Genomic DNA, 22,590 nt, shown 5'->3' with positions numbered 1-22,590 from the left:
CCCACGCTCTGGGCACTGGCATCTTCTTGATTACATCATTGTACGCCGGCGAGACCTGAGAGATGTACTTATTACAAGAGCAATGCGTGGTGCCCAAGGCTGGACTGACCATCGTCTTATTAGATCCAGGATGAGGCTTTACTACAAGCCTCCGCGTAGAGCAGAACACAGGGTTCCAGCTCGACTTACTTGTGCGCGTTTGGTGCGTGATGAAGGACTGTGTCGTGAGCTAGATGCGGAATTTGAGGCAGCAATGCCCAGCACTGATGATATTACCTCAGTGGATGCCAGGTGGTGTACATATTCCAAGGCTCTCTATGGTGTTTCTCAGCGAGTTATTGGCACACCACATAAAAAACATCAAGACTGGTTCGATGATTCTGATGTGGAAATACGGCAGCTTGTTGAAAACTATCGTCTCGCTCTAAGAGGAGTCATCAGTGCAGGGCAGCGCAAGTCTCTTCAGCAGGATCTTAAAGCAAAGATCCGAGAACAAAAGGATAGTTGGTGGCGCCGTAAAGCCGAAGAACTACAATGGTTAGTTGACACTAGCCAAACAGCAAAATTTTTCGAAGGGCTAAAATCCGTTTACGGACCCCGCGCTAAAAGGACTGCCCCTGTTTACTCGCGAGATAAAGCTAAGAAGTTGACAGATCCAAATGAGGTTCTTCTTCGTTGGGCTGAACACTTTAATGAAGTGCTCAATCCCGGTAGTCAAGGAGCAGATCAGTCTTACATTAATTCACTTGAGAGCTTGCCATCTGCTTCGGGCTTGGATGACCTGCCTTCGTACGCCGAGTTCGTTACTGCGATCAACCGTTTAAAAAATGGTAAATCACCTGGTTCGGACAGTCTGTCTTTTCAGTCTTTTAATTTTCAAATACGGTGGACCGAGTATCAGGTCCAGACTTTTTGAACTTATCAAACTGATTTGGGATGTTGAGATGGTTCCACAGGACTGGAAGGATGCTTCTATTAGCAAGCTGTATAAAGGCAAAGGGGACCTCTCTGATTGTGGCTCGTTTAGAGGCATTGCATTGCTTTCCACAGCTGGCAAAATTCTGGCGCACATCATCAATAGTCGCCTTAGTAATTTAGCTGAATGCTTCCTTCCGGAGACCCAGTGCGGGTTCAGACCTAAAAGAGGTACGGTTGATGCCATCTTTGTAGTCAAGCAACTTCAAGAAAAAAGTTTTGAACAACACCGCGACCTCTATTTATGTTTTGTGGACCTGGAAAAGGCCTTTGACCGTGTTTCTAGGACCGCCCTCTGGATTGTTCTAGAAAAATGTGGCTGTCCTGCAAAGTTCGTCAATTTAGTGCGCCAGTTCCACGAAGGCATGAAAGCCCGTGTGCGTCACGAATACAACTTTACAGACCAGTTCCCGGTCACTAGCGGTGTCAAGCAAGGCTGTGTAATGGCTCCGACCCTTTTCGCTATCTACTTCGCTGCAGTAATGAATGACGCTCTTAAAAGCTGTAATGACAAGATTACCATAAATGTCCGCATGGACAAAAGCGTTTTCGACCTCGCACGTCTCAGAGCAAAACGCAAAATAGACTCTGTTTCAGTAATAGATGTTCTGTATGCCGACGATGTCTGCCTTATGGCTGACAGTTTGAACGACTTACAGAGTTTTTTGGACAAATTAGATGAGTCCTGTCGTAAATTCGGCTTAGTAATCAGTGCTTCTAAGACCCAGATTCTAAAACAACCTGCGAAAGGTAAATCTGCGGACGATGGTGTTGTTTACCTACGAGGAACACCACTGCCAGAAGTAGGTACCTTCCGGTACCTTGGAACTATTTTGCGCAGTGGTAATCGTCTAGAGTCTGAGATCTCTGCGCGAGTCGCCAAAGCAGCTGCAGCTTTCGGTGGTCTTAATCGACGAGTTTGGAAATCACATGACCTGAAACTCCATACAAAACTCGCTGTCTACAGGGCCATAATCTTACCATTGTTGCTCTATGCCTCGGAGACCTGGTGTCTTTACAAGGGAGATATCAGACGCCTTGATACCTTCTACATGAAGTGTCTTCGGGCGATTCTTCGGGTGAGATGGCAGGATCGTGTCCGAAACTCGGAGGTTCTACGTCGAGCTAAGCTCGCTGGAATGGAGTGTATGCTAATGAAAGGCCAACTACGCTGGTGTGGATACCTTGTACGCATGGAGTCTTCCAGATTACCAAAAAAGGTATTTTACTCCGAGCTTAGCCCCGGTAAACGAAAGCCTGGAGGACAGTTTCTGCGTTACAGGGATGTCTTAAAACGTCACTTGACTGCTATTGGCATGTCTAGAGAGTCATGAGAGGAGCTTGCAACGCAGTGGTCGGAGTGGCGAACTGCTGTCAACACGGGTATAGAAAACTTTGAGCGTTCCCGTCTTGAAGACCTTGACGCCAAACGCCTGATCCGAAAAACTCGACCCAAGCCTTCCTACAACTATACTCACAATTCAAGTGGGTCTCTTTACTGCGCTTCTTGCAATAGGACCTTCAAAACAAAATTTGGTTTTGCGAGTCATGCTCGCGCTCATGCAAGAGCCCAGACGAAGACGAGCTAAGGGTGTCACCGTCGACGGATACGTCTGGGAGGACATCATCAGTGGCCGCGCGGTAAACTTGCACGATACAATGCTAGTTAGGAAGATGTTCTACTTACTCGCGGTCGAGCGCTAAGCCTGCTTGATACAATACTTGTAGGGTAGATGTCCTACGTATTAGTGGCCGAGCGATAAACCTTCACGATACAACGCTATTAGGGAAGATGTTCTACTTACTAGCAGCGCTATGTGCTTCATGCTACGTTCGCCCTATCTCACTCTCTCTCAATCGATCTCATTTTTTTATCAATGCAGTAATATAAAATCTTGACCCACGTAAACTTAATAAGTTTGGTTAGGTATTTTTCATTTAAATAGACATTAATTTTTATCTACCAACGCTAATTACTGCATATATATTTTATTTTTATATTTGAGTATTTCTTATGCTAATGTATGTGTGTGTAATGTATTGCCCCGTAACCCCGACATTTGAAACAACATTGAAAAATTGGAGAGTTAAAAAATTTTACAATAATGTTAAACATACTTTTAGCTGTCTACCAAGAGTTAATATCTTAATAATATGTCTCCAGATGAGGAACGTAATTGCGATGTTTGATAGTTTTAAGAAACCTGATCGGTATTACATTGCAATGGAGAGGACGTAAAGACATTTATTTTCTCAAAACTGATTCCATTAGAATTCTCTTTGATGTCATTTCTAATATACTATGTAGATACTACTATCGCTTTCGAAACAAATGGAGCTCTGAGAGAGAAGAGAAACTCTCCCAGCATTCTTTTTTTATGCGCTCTTTTTAATAAAAATATGCAATAATTATTGTACCGTCATTGCTATTGCTATAAAATAATCATAATCTAATCCCAGACTGTCGGATCTCTTAGATATTCAGCTATGGAGTAATAGGATTGATATATAATGCCTAAACAGTGGCTGGGACTTTATTATAAAAGTGTATACATTTACCTTTAAAGTTATTATGTATCTTGCAAAATTTTGTAAATTGGTAGTAGAATTTATAATATTTTCGCTAGCTTCAAATTTTAGAAGAACAAGGTCACAGTACAAACAATAGCGTAAAATATAAAACATTGACATAGATATTTTTGAGTGAATAGCTGAACTTGTTCGCATTTCGGTCACGAAAATGCGAGACCCGGCAAGAGGAACAATTGCGATGAACAAAGTCTATGTTTTAAATCACTCTTGTATTTAAGAAATCGCGATCGCAAGTCACGATTAACAGATTAATATTTTATATGGAATATTTTAATAACTTCGCCGTATTGAAATACTGTCGTCTGTTGTGTACGAAGAGAAGCAAATGATATTGGATCAACAAATGATATTGATTCCGAGATTAAATCATTATCATTATCATCATCAGCCGGCAGACGTCCACTGCTGGTTAATGATCCCCGAAGGTCTCCACGACGATCGGTCCTGCGCTGCCCTCATCCAACGTATTCCGGCGATCTTAACCAGATCGTAGGTCTTGTGGGGGCCTACCAACACTGCATTGCATTCCGGGACGTGGTCGAATGGTCGTCGTCGAATTTGGCAGATATACGGCTTTTTTTTATGGAATAGGAGGACAAACGAGCGTACGGGTCACCTGGTGTTAAGTGTCACCGCCGCCCACATTCTCTTGCAACACCAGAGGAATCAGAAGAGCGTTGCCGGCCTTTAAGGAAGGTGTACGCGCTTTTTTTGAAGGTACCCATGTCGTATTGTCCCGGAAACACCGAACAAGGAAGATCATTCCACAGCTTCGTAGTACGTGGAAGAAAGCTCCTTGAAAACCGCACTGTGGAGGACCGCCACACATCCAGATGGTGAGGATGATATCCTAACTTGTGGCGTGTCGTGCGAAGGTGGAATTCGGCGGCAGGAATCAGGTTAAACAGCTCTTCGGAACACTCCCCGTGATAAATGCGGTAGAAGACACAAAATGAAGCGACGTCTCTACGCAACGCAAAGTGATCCAGCCGTTCACAGAGCACTGGGTCCCCGACAATTCGAGTTGCTCTGCGTTGCACGCGGTCAAATGGATCGAGCTGATACTGGGGTGCGCCAGACCAGAGATGACAGCAATACTCCATGTGTGGTTGGACCTGCGCTTTGTAGAGCACTAGAATATGGGCCGGCTTGAAGTATTGCCGTGCTCCGTGGCCTTACAAATAAACTAGGTATATAGTTATGAGAATAAACCAAGAATATGCCAAATATTGACTACATCTGAATTATTCTGAAGTATTCCAAATAAATCATTAACAATTACAAAATTGTTAAATGCGTGTTTGGAACCCGTTTTTCGAGTGGTTTTTGTCCAAGATAGATTGTTGTGTCAGTGACAAGATAGTACACATTATGTTAAAAAACCCTGTGCGATATTTGACACGGATATGTAGTTGAATTTGGAGACACCACTATAAATTCAATAAAAAATCAAAACAACTTAGATTAAATGCTACGATAAAAAGAACATTTCTTAATAAATGTTTTCAAAAATCTTGAGAACTCCTGGATTATTTATTATACCAGTAAACTAAGGACATCGTCCTGACCTAAATCCAATGGTGTAAAACTAGCATCAGCTGCGCGGCGCGACGACTCAAACGAAAAAGGCGGGCGATGTTAATTATATATACAAATCTTTCGTTATTGACTTTGACTTATGAATTTTTTATCATAACGCGTAAGAGGCTAACCTGATGGATTACCTTTAAACATAGAATAAAGTGTAGTAGTATTGAAGATTCAATTCGTAACATCCCTTGAAGAAAGAACTATTTTAATTGACCCCAAATAAGAACCGTGTGAAGTCGTCCTCAGTCCACAGCTACTCACAATATATCGATAAATTGGTTTACGCACACTACGATATACTCAAACTTACCCCCTCAAGTAACTTAGCTATATGTGGTTGAAAGTTTGAGGGCCAATCTGACAAAGCCAAATCTTCCTTATAACTCGAACAATGACAGAGTAAAGAATTACGTAAGTACATAATATACTTTGCTTACTTGTAATGTACCTAGGTCTAATTTTTATGTTGGTTTTGTTTGTCTAAAACTATTTTTATGCTTCGGTATGCTGGAGTAGACTTCTAATCAAAAAAAAGTTCCTTAGACATCTGTATAAGAGGCAATATGGATACTATCCATTTATGTAGCCACCCCTTTTTTACAAGGACATCTGGGCGTTGATTCACTGCAGTTACGCAGGTAGCTCTTACGAAAGTTGTTCTCAAAATAAATCGTGACAGAGTGGACTGCACATCCTTATTAAAACGTTTGCTGCATTTCTTTGTCACCGCACATACATACATACGCACGGTGACACACACTTTTAGCGCAGCCGCCTGCCCGCACTCAAGTGCATAAGCCCACGCCTGTAATACGAGCCATCTGTCTTCTAAACTCTGTACTTGAGGTAGCACCACAGTGTTATTTGCGAGCTCGATGGGATGTTTGGTCAAAGAATGTAAGAAAAGATTTGAGAGTATGATGCTTGTAAGCTCTATAAAATAAGATAACTAGTTTACAATTTTGATTATTTTCTTTCTTTAGGATATTATCTTGATTTTTTCTGAAATGTTACACTGTATTTTAATAAATAAATAAATAAATAACTCGATCAAATAAGAATTACAAAGAAAAGAAAATATGTATTAATTACTGGAATAAAAGCGGCAATGAGTCGCGATGAGGTGAGATGAGGATTCCGCTCTCGTGTAAATATTATGTTTTCGTACCTAAAGTGCAGAACGACACGCGCCTCCACTAAAGTTCTAAAGGTTTATATGCTCTGAGTCTAAAGCGGCCTAAGTCATATTTCTGACGCAACGGGGCTGTGTGAGGCAAAAAGTTTCTTGTGAAATGTAATGCATTAGAATTTAGCATTTTGACGTAATGTCCGGTAGTGAAATTCGACTGCTGGTTGTTAACTTGTCCATTTATTCCAAAACTGCGCGACCGATGTTTCCGGGATTATTACGGGCAGATAGTTTATATTAAAAGGCGTAACTTAATGTTAAACAACATATTCTGTAAGTGTATTTCTCCAATGGTTTTTCAAGAACTCGGTATGTATATTATGTTTGTTCAAAGTTCTAGGCAATCTATTGATTCAGACAGTCTGAAAATTAGCCTAGCGATTGATCTGGAAGCAATAGAATCAATATTTAATTATATTTTGGTTACTATATGCTATAAGAATGAACCACAGTTAAGCGTGGCTGGCAGAAGCTAATATTAGTTCGGGTATAATGTATTTTCTTACTTTTTTGACTTACTCGTAAGGCATTGACTTTTTGACATTTGAGTATGTTTGACGCATAACTCTACATTTATTGTAATTGTAATGATTTGAAAAACGGTGAAAATGTAAATCTTGATTTAAAAGATTGGCACTGAGTTTCTTGCTATTTCTCCTCATTACCTTAACCCTTTACGAATTAGTGGTTGTAGATTCAACAAGAAAAAATATTCTTATTCGACATTCATAAGTGTCATTTCCGTGACTGACATGAATAAAGTGATATTATATTGATTTGATTTAATTTCTTATTTTATAAGTAAATTGTAGTCAAACCTCTTCAGTTGCAATATCTGTCTTGACGTCTGATAACGCCAGACGAAACACAAGTTTAGTCTGGAAGTCTTAATACATCTTGATCTTACAGGCTTAGGTTTTTACCTGTTTCGGTCTCACCAGAGTTATATAGGTAGTGTTACTTTAACATCTAAGTAAAAGTATGTGCCTAAATTAATGGCAAGACATGTTAGTGAATGAAATAGCATATAACATAGTTAATATATAATATAAATAATCATTTTTTTTTAATAAGAAAAAAGATTTCCAAGTACCTATTGTTTAATATATTGAGACTATTTCTAATGGTAGATATCAGAAAGATATATTTGTATTTTTTTATTTATAAAATAGAAATTATCTAAGACATTTTTAAACCTGTGGTTCAACTTATTAGAAATAGAGAGCCAGTAAGGGCTGTCACAATAAAGTGAAATCATAGGATTCTGAAATAAGGTTTTTGGATCAGCAAAAATTATAATTTCATAATATGCATTATGATCTACTAAAGTTAAGCCGCCAACCAGTTTAATGTAAGCTTGAGATTTAATTTGAGACTTGAGGAGTAACAGAAATACGTTTATATTAGCAAGTTGGGAGACTAATGTATTTCCCATTCCAAAAATTGTTCAATGTGTCTATAGAAGTATTTACTTAGCACTTTTATGCATTAGCGGCTAACCGTGGGGACCACTAACAGTTTTCCAGTTTCAGCCGCGGCGGTTGAATGGAGAGCTGGCTGCCATCTTGTTGATTTATTTTCTCGAGTCTTCGATGAGTTTGAATTACGCAATCACGAACTTCGATACTGCGAAATTCTTTGTTGAAATTCAACATCAAGAAGCTATTTGGAATGATAAGAATAGCATTTTAAGTTCATAAAAACACTTCATCAAAACCTGTGAACTGGCCAAATTCGTTGCATGTTTCTAGTAAAGGATGAATTAGTATCTTTCTTGTTGTTTTCTGAAAGGCTAGTGGGTAGAGGCCTCTATAAAACCTATAATTTACGTGTAAGTCTGTATTATAAAGATAAACAAAGCATTGATAATGAATATTCATTGTATTTTCTTTTGTTTCAGGTAGCTCCAAACATAATAGAATTCGTGAAGTCCCCAGTGAACCTAATAGACTTTATAGCTACACTTAGTTTTTATATGGACGTGGTCGTTGAACTCGCAGTGATCAGAAGAAACTTAGATAGGGCTGACATCTTAGAGTTTATTTCAATTATTAAAATATTAAGACTGTTCAAACTGACGAGGCACAGCCCTGGTCTGAAGATACTGGTGCACACCTTCAAGGCGTCCGCGAAGGAGCTGACACTTCTGGTGTTCTTTCTAGTGCTGGGGATTGTGATATTTGCAAGTCTGGTGTATTATGCTGAGAAGTCTCAGGTGTGTATTGATATTTATTCATAACAGGGAATGCATGTTACCCATTTTCACTGATATTTATGCATTATCTTTAAATAAATTTAAATGTTTTATAAAAAAATGGCTCAGTCGTAAATTCTACAACTCCACAGCTGAATATCTAAGTGATCGGACAGCCTAGATATTCCATTTCAATTCCAAAGGAATTAATTTTGAGAAAATATACTAAAAGTTTTGCACTTCTAGCTAATCGGAACTATTGGAAATTCGAATGTTATATTTTTTGAAACGTTGCAACCTTCTTAGTAATAAAAAAACCATTGGCGGGAAATCATTTGTCAATTGTTTTTTATCACACATCAAAGTTCTACGTACGCAACGAAAACGGAATTATGTCGAGAAGATTTTAGAGCGATTATTTTTTATGATTTTAAAAGTTCTCTCTCTCCGAAAGACTGTGCCGCTCGTTTTCAAAATGTGAGAGAAGCACTTGCTTAAGCAGCATGAGGCGATGGTTTGCTGAATTTGAAAGAGGATGGGTTTCCTCACATAACGAATTTCGTGAAGGGCGGCCTTCAAGTGCCGTCAACGGAAATAATGTAACTTCTGTTAAGCGGCTAATTGAAGAAAACCCGCGGATTACCTATGAGACAATTCGAGGACTATTAGGGATTGGTATGAGCCAAATTCAGAAAATTTTACGAAGAATTGTAAATTCGGAAACTTTTTGTCGTTAGATCCCTCATGAACTGACAGCGGAGCAGAAGCGTGGTGAGCAGAATGGTGCTCACAGATGCTAATGAAGTACGACCAAGGACATTCTAGTGCCGTTTATGGCATTGTCTCAGGAGATGAAACGTGAATTTATTGTTTTAAACTCGAAAAAAGTGTACAGCGCATTGTGTCCAAAAAACCTCCCTCCCCATGCCTCACTCCCCGCTCAGTCCTTCCAACGCTCCATACATTACCGCTTTTAGGGCTTATTTAATAAATTAAATATTTTGATAAAATGATTTGTAAATGTGCTAGTAGCAGTTGAAATGTGACCCCATATGATTTTTGCAAGTGAGAACGACACTCAAGGACGTAATGGTATCAAAACTAACAACTGCAACTAGTTCTGAACAGTACGCGAGTCGGCCACTGCTGATTGCCAAGTTAACAAACTACGCCTTTCCGGCGTAGCTTACACTGTCTTACTATTGAGCGCGTTGACGGTTTCTCGTTTTTTCTGTATTCTGATACATTAATCTTACTGATAGGCTTATATATAGGCTTCAACTGAAATTGTGTTAGCAATTTACTGAATTTTCCTGTTAATATGTAAAGACTTATTATTTGAAACACCAGTGCAACTCTTTGATATACAGTTTTTTATTGTTTGCCCTTATTAATCATTAAATTTTTGATTTAGAAAGGGTTTTCGGCGTTCATTTTCTATCTAGTTTTTATCTGGAAATCCCGCAATCACATAAAATGAAACGCTTTCATTGAAGAAATATGTATTTCGTAGGTTCTAGAGAGAATAAATTATAGGGGTTTTTCAAATGGTCATTCAGATTCATTGAATGCGTACCAATATATAAATTACCAGCTGTCACCGGGAAAATGCGTCGTCAGTTTTTTTAATCGACAAATATAAGTCAATCAAGTGTGTTTTGTATTTTGTTAAACTCAGTGGTGAAAAGTCTCTCCTTGTGGGTGCGGGTGAGGAAAGATAAACAGGGACGGAAGGAACTGACCTGGTAAATGCTGGTACTCCTCTTCAGCCCCCGGGGGATACAATTGGTATAAAAACCAATCAGATCCTTTCTTCTTCATTTAATTTGTGTTTGGTGTTTAGGTCACTTAATGACTGAATATTAATAAATTAGATAAATTAAGAAAATACGCGGGTTGCAAAGCGCTGCGCAAGCGCGTGAGCGCGTGATCTACCGACGATAGAGTGTAGGGCGAGGCAGGGGTAGAGGGAACGGGGAGCGGAAAGAGGGATGAACGGAAGGAGTAGAAACGAGAACTTGGCAAGTGACGTTGACTCTGACAGTTACAAGTTCGTTCCTAAATGAGCAATGAAATTTGGCGCAGACACATTGACTTCTGCGAGTTATTAAAACATTAAAAAAATATTTTACACAAAACCCAGCACTGACATGCGTGTTTTACCAGAAACGTTTACTGAATCAGTTGACTACAGCTGACTAAAATCTGTGCTTCTTTCTTATTTCTTCAATTATTTTTGTTCGGGCCTTTTCTTCGTCTTCATTTGAACCGTAGGACGTCCACTGCTGGACAAAAGCCTCCTCCTGCGCTATTGGATCATCCAATCTATTCCGGCGATCTTGACCAGATCGTCGTCCATCTTATGGGGGGGCCTACCAACACTACGCCTTCCGGTACGTGGTCGCCATTCGAGGACCTTACTGCCCCAGCGGCCGTTCTGTCCGACGAGGTATGTCCCTGCTCACTGCCACTTCAGTTTCGTTTCAATCTCGCGGGGAAACTCGGAGCATAGCCCTCTCCATTGCCCGCTGAGCAACAGTAAGCTTCCTCATAAGGCCTATAGTTAGCGACCACGTCTGTGTTCCGTATGTCATCACTGGCAACACACTTTGGTTAAAAACATTCGTCTTCAGACACTGTGGTATTTTGCACGAGAAGATTTTACGGAAGCTCCTTACGCTGCTTATCCGATTCGTCGAGTTACCTCTTTCCCGAAATTGGACCTGCCTCCCTGGATCATTTGTCCAAGGTAAAGGTATTCGTCAACAATTTTGAGAGTACAGTTCCCAACTGTTACGAGAGTAGGTGCGACATGGCTTGAGCATATGGCTTAGTTCTTAGGCACTTGATAAATAATAATTTATAAACATTTGTTCGAGCATTTTTGAAATTTTTACCTGCATGGGGATGAAATAGGACATTAAAGTTCACAGGGAAATACTATTTTAAAGAGACTATCCACAATGACAAGGGATATGCGTTGTATCATAGAAAAGCGCTGCCAGCAGCGGAAAGAGCAGTTTGTATGTGTATTATTTGAAAAGATCCGAAAAAATAAAAAGAATGCCCAAAGTAACTTTTCAACGCGGACGAAATCGTGGGTAAAAGCTAGTTTATTATAAGTTAATACTAAAAAGATTGCTGTGAATTGTACTACCTGAGCGACAGCATTTATAAGATACAGACACGAAGCAAGCCTTTTATATTTAATTGACTGTAATATTAGATTCCTATTCATAGTTTACAAACCGACGGGCAAGTAATGGAAGTAAAAAAGCAAATGATATTTGTAAAGAATTGTAGAAGCAAGGAAAGTTTCTTGATGACAAGTTATGGTCGAATATAATTTACTATTCAAGTCCCAAGACTGATTATGTAAATGCAATTATTTTATATTATAAAAACATCTATTACCACTTTGGAAATATTAATCTTAAGTGAGAATAAATGGTGAGAAACGTGTTTCCATTCTTATATAGCGCCAGATATTTTTGACAGGATTATTAAAATAAGCCAATATCTAGTCTTAAAGATCTGATGGGAACCTAGGAAACTGAAAAAGAATATCCATCCAAATTTTATTGAAAAACTATTGACCATCGTGTATACAAATGAAAAAGTAATAAAAGATCATAGAATCATCATACAATTTACATAATTACATAGTATTAACAAGCTTATGCGATAAATATTGATTTATTAATTTAAAACCATCGTAATGAACGTATTTGCATGTTTAATAAAGTGCTATAAGCCGTCCAAAATCCTGTGTAAATTTACATACTTTGCGACTTTGTACAGAATAATAAATTCAAGGAAACTATTCGAATTACTTTTTACAATAATAATACAAATTCACTAACTGAGACAATACATATCTCTAGTAATTAAAATGTTTTACATAAATTAATATTCATAATTACTATAATAATAAAACCCTTTATTTCAGACATTTACAAATAATCTTGGTCACAGTTATCATAAAGACAATTTCATTGATCTCTGTTCGTTCTGTGACGTAGGCCTACTCTATCTGATTTCGTTCTATAATTTTAAAGGATATTCTTTGCATTTTTCTATATTCTTAATAGGTTTGTTTGTTTCATTGTTTTTTTTTCCTATGTCTTGGACTATACCTAGTATACCATTATGGTTTCCATTTCTCATTTTCTCGTACAAATTATCTTTACCATAACGCCTTTTATTCTCGTCATTGCATAAAATATCTACGTTCATTTCCTACTTTGACTCACTTGGCCGGCTTAAACTAGTAATAAAAAGTATTTTCTTTGATTAACGCAAGAGTTACACATTTAATTAAAATCTTTTAAAGGATTAAAACGGGTGTAATTGTAACTGTTTTTTCATTAGATTTTTGCGTAAAAGTTACATTTTTATTTTAGTTAACCCGACGTTTCCAGATCTCGTTTTTAGGGATAGTGTAATACCGGATGTAGTGGTTAGTTTTGGTAAAAGAGAATAGATTTCTCCCAAGACTGGTACGTAAAGCCATCGAAATTAAAAAACATCCAAATTTCAATAGAGAAGACGGTCTAAAATTATCTTACACCTGAGATCCAATAATCTCAAAATTTAAACCCTCAACTACACATACCAAAAAAGAAGTGGACACTGTCAGTAAATTTTGCCAAAAAACATCGGTCTATAGTAAATACCACCTCCGAGGCAATAAATGGCGCTAAACTTCATAATGAGAACTATGACAAATACTATCTTTGACTCATTTCATCTGCAGTCCCCCTGAAAAAGAGATCTGGAAAGGTCCTGAAATGTAACTTTTACGCAAAAATGTAATGTAAAAAGAAAGTTACAATTACACGCGTTTTAATCATATAAAAGACTTTTATTTAAAAGCAATATAAAATTTGCTCGAGTACAGTTAACTCCTTGCACCGTGTACCAGATCGATACGACATGAGTATCTTCAAGGAAAGCGAGACCACTACTTGATACAACGGCAACGCTCCTGTAATTCCTCTGGTGTTGCAAGAGACTTTGGGAGGCAGTGATTACTTTTCATCATCTTACAAAATTTCAAAGCTCTTATAATAAAGTCCTAGCAGATGTTAAAAAGAATATCTATAAATAAAGGAACATGGCGAAATCGTACCCTATTCCAAGACTTATGAGTTCTCAGGATTCCGTACGTTTGAATGAAAAGCTATGGTAAGAGTTAACGCTGTAGGGTCACTCGTGTTGCTGTCTATATGACACAGGAATCCCGCTTCGAATGTAGGAATCGATGCGGGACTCGACCCACGAACTCTCGCGTTCCGTGCGAGTGCTCTCCCAACTGAGCTAAACGTTCAAGTGACGTATCATCATAAAATCTTGTATGCCTTGTTCAACTCTCAGATTGTGGAACGCAAGATTTGTTTTCAAATTCTATTTGTGTATCAATCCGAGAAGTGAGGGTTATCACTTTTAAAAACTTAACAAATTGCACCGATTAAACTTTGAGGCTTGTTTGCACAGGATAGCGGCTAGGTGGTCATCACAGCGGTGCCATTTTGGTTTGAAGGATACAATACCTAGTGACAATTAAAATCTTATAGCTGAAAGCGAGGAGCGATGCCACTTGATGAATCACATGACCGTTTCCGACCCTATAAAGTGTCGATTAAACACATTTGTATAGAGATAAAACATAATGTTATTTTACGGAAACAACCAATTACACATTTCTAGGTTATAAGCCTTAGAGAATATTCTATTTATATCATGAGTAACTGAATTACGCAATGGCATACTTATATATTAACGAAACGTCAATGATTTTTTTTTTATGATAACAAGGGACGAGACGAGTAGGACGTTTAGCTGATACTAACTGATACGCCATGCACATTACAATGCAGTGCCGCTCAGGATTCTTGAAAATACAAAAATTCTAAGCAGCACTACAATTGCGATCGTCACCTTGAGACATAAGATGATATGTCTCATTTGCCCGATAATTTCACTAGCCACGGTGCCATTCAGTCCAAAACACATCAATGCATATACATTACTGTTTCACGGCAGAAATGGGCGCCATTGTGGTACCAATAATCTAGCTGGCATCCTGTGCAAAGGAGCCTCGCACTGGTTAAAAGTAGACACAAAAAAGTTAGTTCTCAAATTATGGATATAATTAATTATGTATAGAACGTCATTGTCAACTTATTTCAATTTTCTTTATTTTGAATTTATATATCATCTTAATTTTTTTTATTAAACATTTGACAATCAATCACAATGTTATTGTTGACTCTTATCATATTTTCTCATATGTTGCCAACAGGATAATCCTGATAACCAGTTCAAATCGATTCCTCTGGGGTTGTGGTGGGCGATCGTAACCATGACAACCGTGGGCTATGGTGACATGGCTCCCAAGACATATCTGGGCATGTTCGTCGGGGCTCTGTGCGCGCTCGCTGGCGTGCTGACCATCGCTCTACCAGTTCCTGTCATTGTCTCCAACTTCTCCATGTTCTACTCGCACACTCAGGTGATATAGTATTACAGTAGCTTTAAATCATTATTTTTAAATTTCAACATCATCATCATCAGCCGGAAGCCGTCCACTGCTGGACAAAGGCCTCCCCTAAAGATTTCCACGACGAACAGTCCTGCGCTGCCCTCATCCAACGTATACCAGCGATCTTGAACAGATCGTCGGTCCATCTTGTGGGGGCCTACCAATACCGCGTCTGCTGGTACGTGGTCGCCATTCGAGGTCTTTACTGCCCTAACGGCCATCTGTCCATCGGGCTATGTGCCCTAGTCGTTAGAATTGATAGTTAAACACATTATACAAGAAATAAAAGTAATTGTACAAATAGTTGTTAAACATAAGTTAATTATATAATTAGTTTTTTTTATGGAAAAGGAGGACATACGAGCGTACGGGTCACCTGGTGTTAAGTGATCACCACCGCCCACATTCTCTTGCAACACCAGAGGAATCACAGGAGCGTTGCCGGCCTGTAAGGCAGGTGTACGCACTTTTTTTGAACGTACCCATGTCGTATTGTCCCGGAAACAACGTACAAAGAAGCTCGTTCAAATATAATCTTTATCACCCTTACCTGTTTTAATGTCGTTATGCAATTTGGGAATAGGAGCTGATGATGATACACATTTATTGATTCATAGCTAAAAAATAGAATTGGTGAAATAAAAGGCAAAAACATATTAGAATTATAAAATATTTTGGTACTTTGATGAACTTTGTTGATGTACATACCGCTTATCCTGAAGATACTGGTAAGGGTAATTGGACAAAATAAGTTTCATCCCGCAATGTTGAAGGTATGTTAAGTTCACTCATAACTCAAATGATTAGTTACATTTAACGAAAGTTCGTTAGCGAAATTATGTTCTGTGATCCTTATTCGAAATGTCTAAGCGGAAATTGTAGGATTATATCAAACCAAAGTCAAGCAAAAAGGAAACAAAATTTTAATTAAATAAGAACCGACTTTAAAAACTCTATTCCAAAACAATAGATAGCTATATAATGTACTAAAAAGAATAAAAATAATTGCGTAATCTAATTAATTAATCTAATTCTAGTTACGATTATTGTTATTTTTTGAATCTGTGTCCTCCAGCCCGCTCTCGCGCGTTACATTACAATTACAATAACACGAGAAGCACCCGCTTTCAAATAAAAAAGAATGATCAAAATCGGTTCACCCAGTCGAAAGTTCTGAGGTAACAAACATAAAAAAACATACCGACGAATTAAGAAACTCCTTTTTTGAAGTCGGTTTAAAAATATCAATCGAAAAAACTAAAATGATTGCCAGATTTAAATTTGTGTAATAGTGACACAGCATAATGCAGTAAAAATCAAGCAAAATATATTGTAAGAGAGTTTTCATTTGAATGTATTATTAACTGTTCAGAACTTTTAAGTAACTCCGCCCCGTCCTTCGTGTATAGAAATGACGTAGTTTTAAAAGCAAAATAAAAATAAACTTCGTTGAGGCTTGTTTCTTTGATTACTTCATTTTATTGGCATACTTGGATTACATTTCGGACTACATTTGCTGGTATTATGAGTTTTCAGGATTCTGTACGACCGAATCTAAAAATATGGGAAGCCTATAGGATCTCTAGGTGTGTTTATACATCTGTCATAGCACATTCCATTTGATGCCTCTTTTTTCCAAACTATGATATCTAATTTGGTATCATATTGGCTTTTGTCTGCCGTGAAGAAGAAATGTGTGAGAAATATTGTCTCTTGGTTTGCAGAGTACTAGGGTAACTAAACTTAACACGTTATGTCTTCAAGTGAAAAGCGCAATTATCATACTATTAGAAGTATCACTCTTGTCGACCTTTTAAATCGTCGACTAAACGCACTCGAATATAGATAAAATAGTTATTTTTATTAAACAACCAATAACAAAATTTTGTTGTTATCATACGCCTTTTAGAACATTATTTAAAATATTATGTTGGATTCTTGCCTTACTCAAACAACATACTACTTAAGTAATATTTTGCATTATTGAGTTAATTAGTAGCTGGTACATATATCCCTAAAATCATTGCATTTTATTGAAAAAACCATAAAGTGATCATAATTCAACCCAATTTTGACAGCCCTGTTATTTTCCTCTATTATTTGCCTAATTTTTTGCCGCAAACACAAAGACCGGAGACGAGACATTACTCTAAAAGATAATCAACTGAGATTAAAAAAGTTTGCATAATAAAATTTTTATCCATAAGTAAATAAAAAGTCACTATTGTAGATTAGTCGTCCTTTTTAAACATTTCTTAATCATGGTTAGATAATGACCGTTTAAAACTTTACCAACGGTAATCTAAGACGGATTCTAAATTAATGAAGCGAACGAACCAGCCAACCGGGAAACTGAAGCCAGGCTAAGAACTTATAGTAAGAAGGAATATAAACGTTAATAAGTAACAATAAAGTTGAATTTCCTAATGTCTTGAAGATGTCTACGGGATAATTGGGATGAAATTTGAAATATTTCCTTTATTAGAAGACTAAGTAATTAATTGCTTTTAAATGTACGAATTTATGTTATGCTTAAGCTAACGACTGGTAATTATAAAATAGGTCTTATGTTAATTGGTGGCTTAATAAAATTATTGTAGTTGTTCTATTATGTATTTAGTAATTTGATGCACTTTAATCGCAGAATGATATTTTGGTTTTAAATCTTTTTCAAATTGCCTTAACGCAAAAACAGGCTCAGATTCAAGTCCCATAGGAGATACATTTAGCGCCCCAGCCCTGTTCACTGCAAGTTTTTATTGTATTACCAGCCATTAAATCCATAAAAAACCGGAAAAGTGCAAGACAGACCCGCCCACCGTGGATTCCGTACATATTATTAGGTATAAACCTATATTTGTAAAAAAGGAAATGGTTTTTTTTTTTCATTTTTCGTCATAAATCATAAAAATAATGACTATGCCAATAAAGCCCTTTCATACGATACCCCATATGACTCGGTTATCTTAATTCAAACTTTGGACCGCTGTTCCTTGCAGAAAGTTTTTTATTATTTAACTTACAAATGTATAGTTGTCAAACTTTTCCCTATACTTGTAGTATTATTTTGGTATTTCTTCTCAAATTTCATAGTTCTAAGTCTACGGAAAGTACCAATTAAATTTAGGTTTCCTCGAGAGTGTCGATATTCACGTTTTTTGCAGCATAGACGCCCAATTTTTTTTGAATTAACCTAGAAGCATGATTTTTTCACAGCTTTAAGAACTGTTGACTAACCTATACCTATATATATGTAGATTTGAATATATCGTTTTAATATGAACTCGATATCTACACGCGTTTCCGAGGTTCTAAAGAGGTCCTATTATTGTTCCGGTTTTTCCTTTTGAGGTAGGAAATCCTAAAAAAGAGTAATTGAGACGTTCAGTTGGTCAATGCGCTGCCACTACGAAAATTTGATTGAACTCAAAATTCTGAGCAGCATTGCAATTGTGCTCAAACTAAACTAGCTATGGCATCCTACAGACCCAAACACAATAAAGTTTGCACATTACTACGTCACGACAGAAAAAGGCGCCCTCTATCAGCTAGCCAGAATTAAAGTCAAAGTCTGTGCAATTATTCAAGCTACATCGGAAGAATAATAGGAACTGCCGGCCTTTAATTGTGAGCATGTGTGTATTCCGAAGAGCTGTTTCACCTGATTCCTGCCGCCGAATAACATCTTCGCACGACACGCCACAAATTACGATATCATCCCCACCATCTGGATGTTTGGCGGTCCTCCACATTCGATTTTCAAGGAGCTTTCTTCCACGTACAACAAAGCTGTGGAATAAATGTGATGTGATGATAAGACATGGAGACCTTCAAAAAGAGTGCGTACACCTTCCTTAAAGGCCGACAACGGTTCTATGAATCCTCTGGTGTTGCAAGAGGATGTGGGCGGCGGTGATCACGAAACGCTCGTTTGTCCTTCTTTATCTTCAGAAAAAATTGCCCAAATCGCGGAAGCTTAAACGCCTGTTTCTCTCTGTCGGTTCACATTGAGGATGCGGGTGATATTTGATAGAAAAATTCTTAGAGAACCCTATTATAGATTAACACTACACACTCTAATGGCCTGGCTGTCTGTTAAAAATAGTTTGTACGGTAAAGTACGCGTTCATTGCTAATTATATGCATTTTCTGTCGGTAAAACTATTTGTGTGTTGATTTATGCTTTAGTATTGTTCTAGGCAGACGCCTTTCTCCAGCAGTGGTCATCTTCCAGCTGATATCATGATGATAATAAATGTTTCTATGCACTTACTCAAGAATATATGAAGAGGCTTCAGTTAAAATGAAATAATATTATTTCTCTAAGACCTAATTTTTAATTTGCGTCAAATTAAGACTCGGTTTAAAACTTCGAGTGATGATATTTCATGACCCACATTTAATTTAAAATTAAATATAAAAAGCTGACACCAATCCGACAATATTGCTCGAAGAATAATAGACTGACCTTTTAGTCCCAATAATAGTATTGGGGTCAACCGAACTTGTCTAATTTATGTCTGCATTTCTATAAATCGAAAATGAACAGATCATGACATTATTTGCAATATTATAAAGTTTCTGTACTTGCATTTAGTCATATAATGGTTTAACTATATAGAATAAAAATGGAGAAAATTGTGGAATAAGAAAAATTATATAAAATTATACATATCTGCGCTTCCGCAGTTGATGCCTGTTGCACTAGCCAGTGGAGCGCTTAACTAATCGTCCTTATGACGCATCATAATATGCAAATCTTGTTGATTTTTACGAATGTCACTACGAATTTTCGCGTGTATGACTCATTTCGTTGAGTACATATTGGTGTTAGGGAATGTCGACCGTATGCCTTGCGTAGTAACGTCGAGTATGACATAGCTCGCTCTTACATTATCAACATGTTTACTTGTTTATTATTTCTTGTTGATTCTGTATAAAAACTAGAATGTCAATTTATTCATTTATTCAATGACTGAGCGTTCCTGAAAAACATTCGGCGCGATTCTAACCAGCGATAAATGTGTTAGTGTGTTCCGAACTATGTAGTTCTGAAACGGTATATGTGTTCAACTCTATAGCTGTGGCTTGAGTATTGTGGAGTTAAATAAGATGAAATTAATCACTTACGAGGGTGTGTTAAGGAGTGATCATAGAGTAGAAGAGATATAGAGTTGAAATAGAATGAATGCACTAAATACGGCAAATGTAATGGGAAGTTTTGGGAAAGGTACGGTGTTATAGTGTTTCTATAAGACAATTTTTGTTGGGGATATTGATGGGAGTATAATAAGCAAGGCAAATATTTAAAAACCAAGGCGAGTGGTAAATCTGAATCTCCTTTATACGCTATAGGAGATAGTTCTAAGTATGACGTGGGAATGTGAGTGTTAGTTTAAATTGTATGATGATTTCACATGCCTTGAACCGTACACCTTCAATTTACGTATTGGCACTAAATTGGCACGGTAATGTAATCTAACAGTATTCTATTCACCCAAACGCCTTCAACACAAGTTATAACCACGTGGCTAAAGTTTGGTAGACACTCTGTTCACCAGACAGAATTATAACATTACCGTGATATTTATTGGTGATCGATGAGTGTGCGAAAGTTAATATGGTTTCGGATGAATCACCTGGAGAGTCACCGCACCGAGCGGGGTTTGTGTCATCTGTATGGAAAAGGCGTTTATTTTCTCAAAATTGATTCCTTTAGAACTCTTTTTGATGTCATTTCTTATATTCTCATGCATTTCCGGCTACTATGACGAGAAATAATGTCGAAGTTTCCGGTACCAGTAACATTTGCAACACATTTGGTTCACATTTTTAATGATACATAGCTTACATGTTTCGTGACGCTAATACAAACTGTGTTCTATCATACATTCAACTAAATAAACACGAAATTTTAAAGAAATTGCAGAACCTAGATTATGCAATTTCGCATAAAGGAGCAGGACCGGACGATATACCACCAGTTTATTTAATGAACTGTGCATCATCTCTTGCTGAACCTCTAAGAATAATTTATAATGCATCACTAAGTACTAAGTATTTACACATTTCCAATTAAGTGGAAGATGGCAAAAGTTGTTCCCATTTTTAAAAGTGGTAAGAGTGAAAAAGAAAGAGAACTACAGGCCAATATCTATTCTTTCAGTGTTCGGAAAAAAAATTGAGACTTTAATTTATCCATACATATATGCTCAGTTTAAGGGTTGTGTTAGTCAGCATCAAAACGGTATTATAACAGGGAGATATACCAACACCAATTTAGTTACCTATACTGAAATTTTAATCGACTCTGTTGACAAGAGAAGAAGCGTTGATGAAGTCTATACAGACTTTAGCAAGGCATTTGATCTGGTTCCCATTTCACTTCTCCTTATAAAATTATCAGCATATGGTAACAACATACTGGAACTATATTGGACTGGTTAAAATCTTAGCTCAATAATCGGTGTTTCTATGTTGTTGCAAATGGTTATGACTCTATAAAGTTTAACATAACATCTGGAGTACCTCAAGGCTCGCACCTAGGTCCTTTACTTTTTAATACCTTCATTAATGACCTGTCAAATAGTTTTCAACACTCAACACCCTTCATGTATGCTGATGACCTTAAGATCATTGAGGACTTTGAAGACGCTAAACACTTACAGGAAGATCTAAATCTATTGTATCATTGGTGTAAAGTTAACGGAATGGCACTTAACATAGAAAAATGTTCTTGTATATCGTTTACTCGGAATAATCCTGAAGTAGAACCCAATTATAACCCTTACGTCATTGCTAATGTTCCTTTAAAACGCCTAAATATCATCAGGGATCTTGGTGTGGTCCTTGATGAGAAGCTAACATTAATCATACACATAAATAATATAGTCAGTAAAGCCTCAAAGATGTTGGGTTTTGTCCTGAGGAACAGCAAAGTATTCCGAAATGTACACACCAAAATACTTTTATATAACAGCTTGGTAAGAAGAGCACTAGAGTATGGTAGTGTCATATGGAAGCCACATTATGCAACACACTGCCTTAGAATTGAGAGGATACAAAGGCGTTTTCTCTCTCATCTAGCTTTCTCTCAATTAAAAGCTAAAGTACTTTCTTCGTACAAAGAAAGGTTAACATATTTTAATATACATAGCTTGAGCCAAAGAAGAGATTTGTTGGATTTGATGTTTCTATATAAGAGTCTTAACAACATCTATGATAATCCAGATTAAGTTTCCAAGATTAAATTTGATGTTCCCTTTCGATATCCCCGCAAAGCAATTTCACGACACTTCTTCAAAGACCTTTTCGAAAAACTGTTTTCGGAAATAACTCACCAATTTCCAGGATGTCTAAAATACTAAACGATAGTTGCAAATATTTGGATCCTTTCGGGGACTCACACAAAACATTCCGAAGTAAAATTTTATTAAGTGATAAATTAAATAATTTGTAATATTAACAAAATATATTTAACTGATTTCAATTTAGCGAACTACTCGT

The 22,590-nt window shown here is 37.3% G+C and overlaps 1 protein-coding gene across 3 annotated transcripts in view; it reads left to right on the top strand.

Annotated features, from left to right (window-relative positions):
- The window catches only part of LOC126973862 (potassium voltage-gated channel protein Shaw-like), a 226,884-nt gene that overhangs the window by 170,419 nt on the left and 33,875 nt on the right, over positions 1 to 22,590 (top strand). For 2 of the 3 annotated variants that reach the window (XM_050821212.1, XM_050821213.1), the window contains exons 6-7: positions 8,247 to 8,561; positions 14,845 to 15,054. In XM_050821212.1, coding sequence (XP_050677169.1) covers positions 8,247 to 8,561; positions 14,845 to 15,054 — 525 coding nt within the window. Of the gene's footprint in view, positions 1 to 8,246; positions 8,562 to 14,844; positions 15,055 to 22,590 lie in introns of those variants that run through there. The other variant, XM_050821214.1, reaches the window with a different exon arrangement.

This window comes from Leptidea sinapis, chromosome 30 (assembly GCF_905404315.1).
Source record: "Leptidea sinapis chromosome 30, ilLepSina1.1, whole genome shotgun sequence".
NCBI lineage: Eukaryota > Metazoa > Arthropoda > Insecta > Lepidoptera > Pieridae > Leptidea > Leptidea sinapis.
Note: the sequence above shows the minus strand (reverse complement) of the source record. Positions and strands in the feature narration are given on the sequence as shown.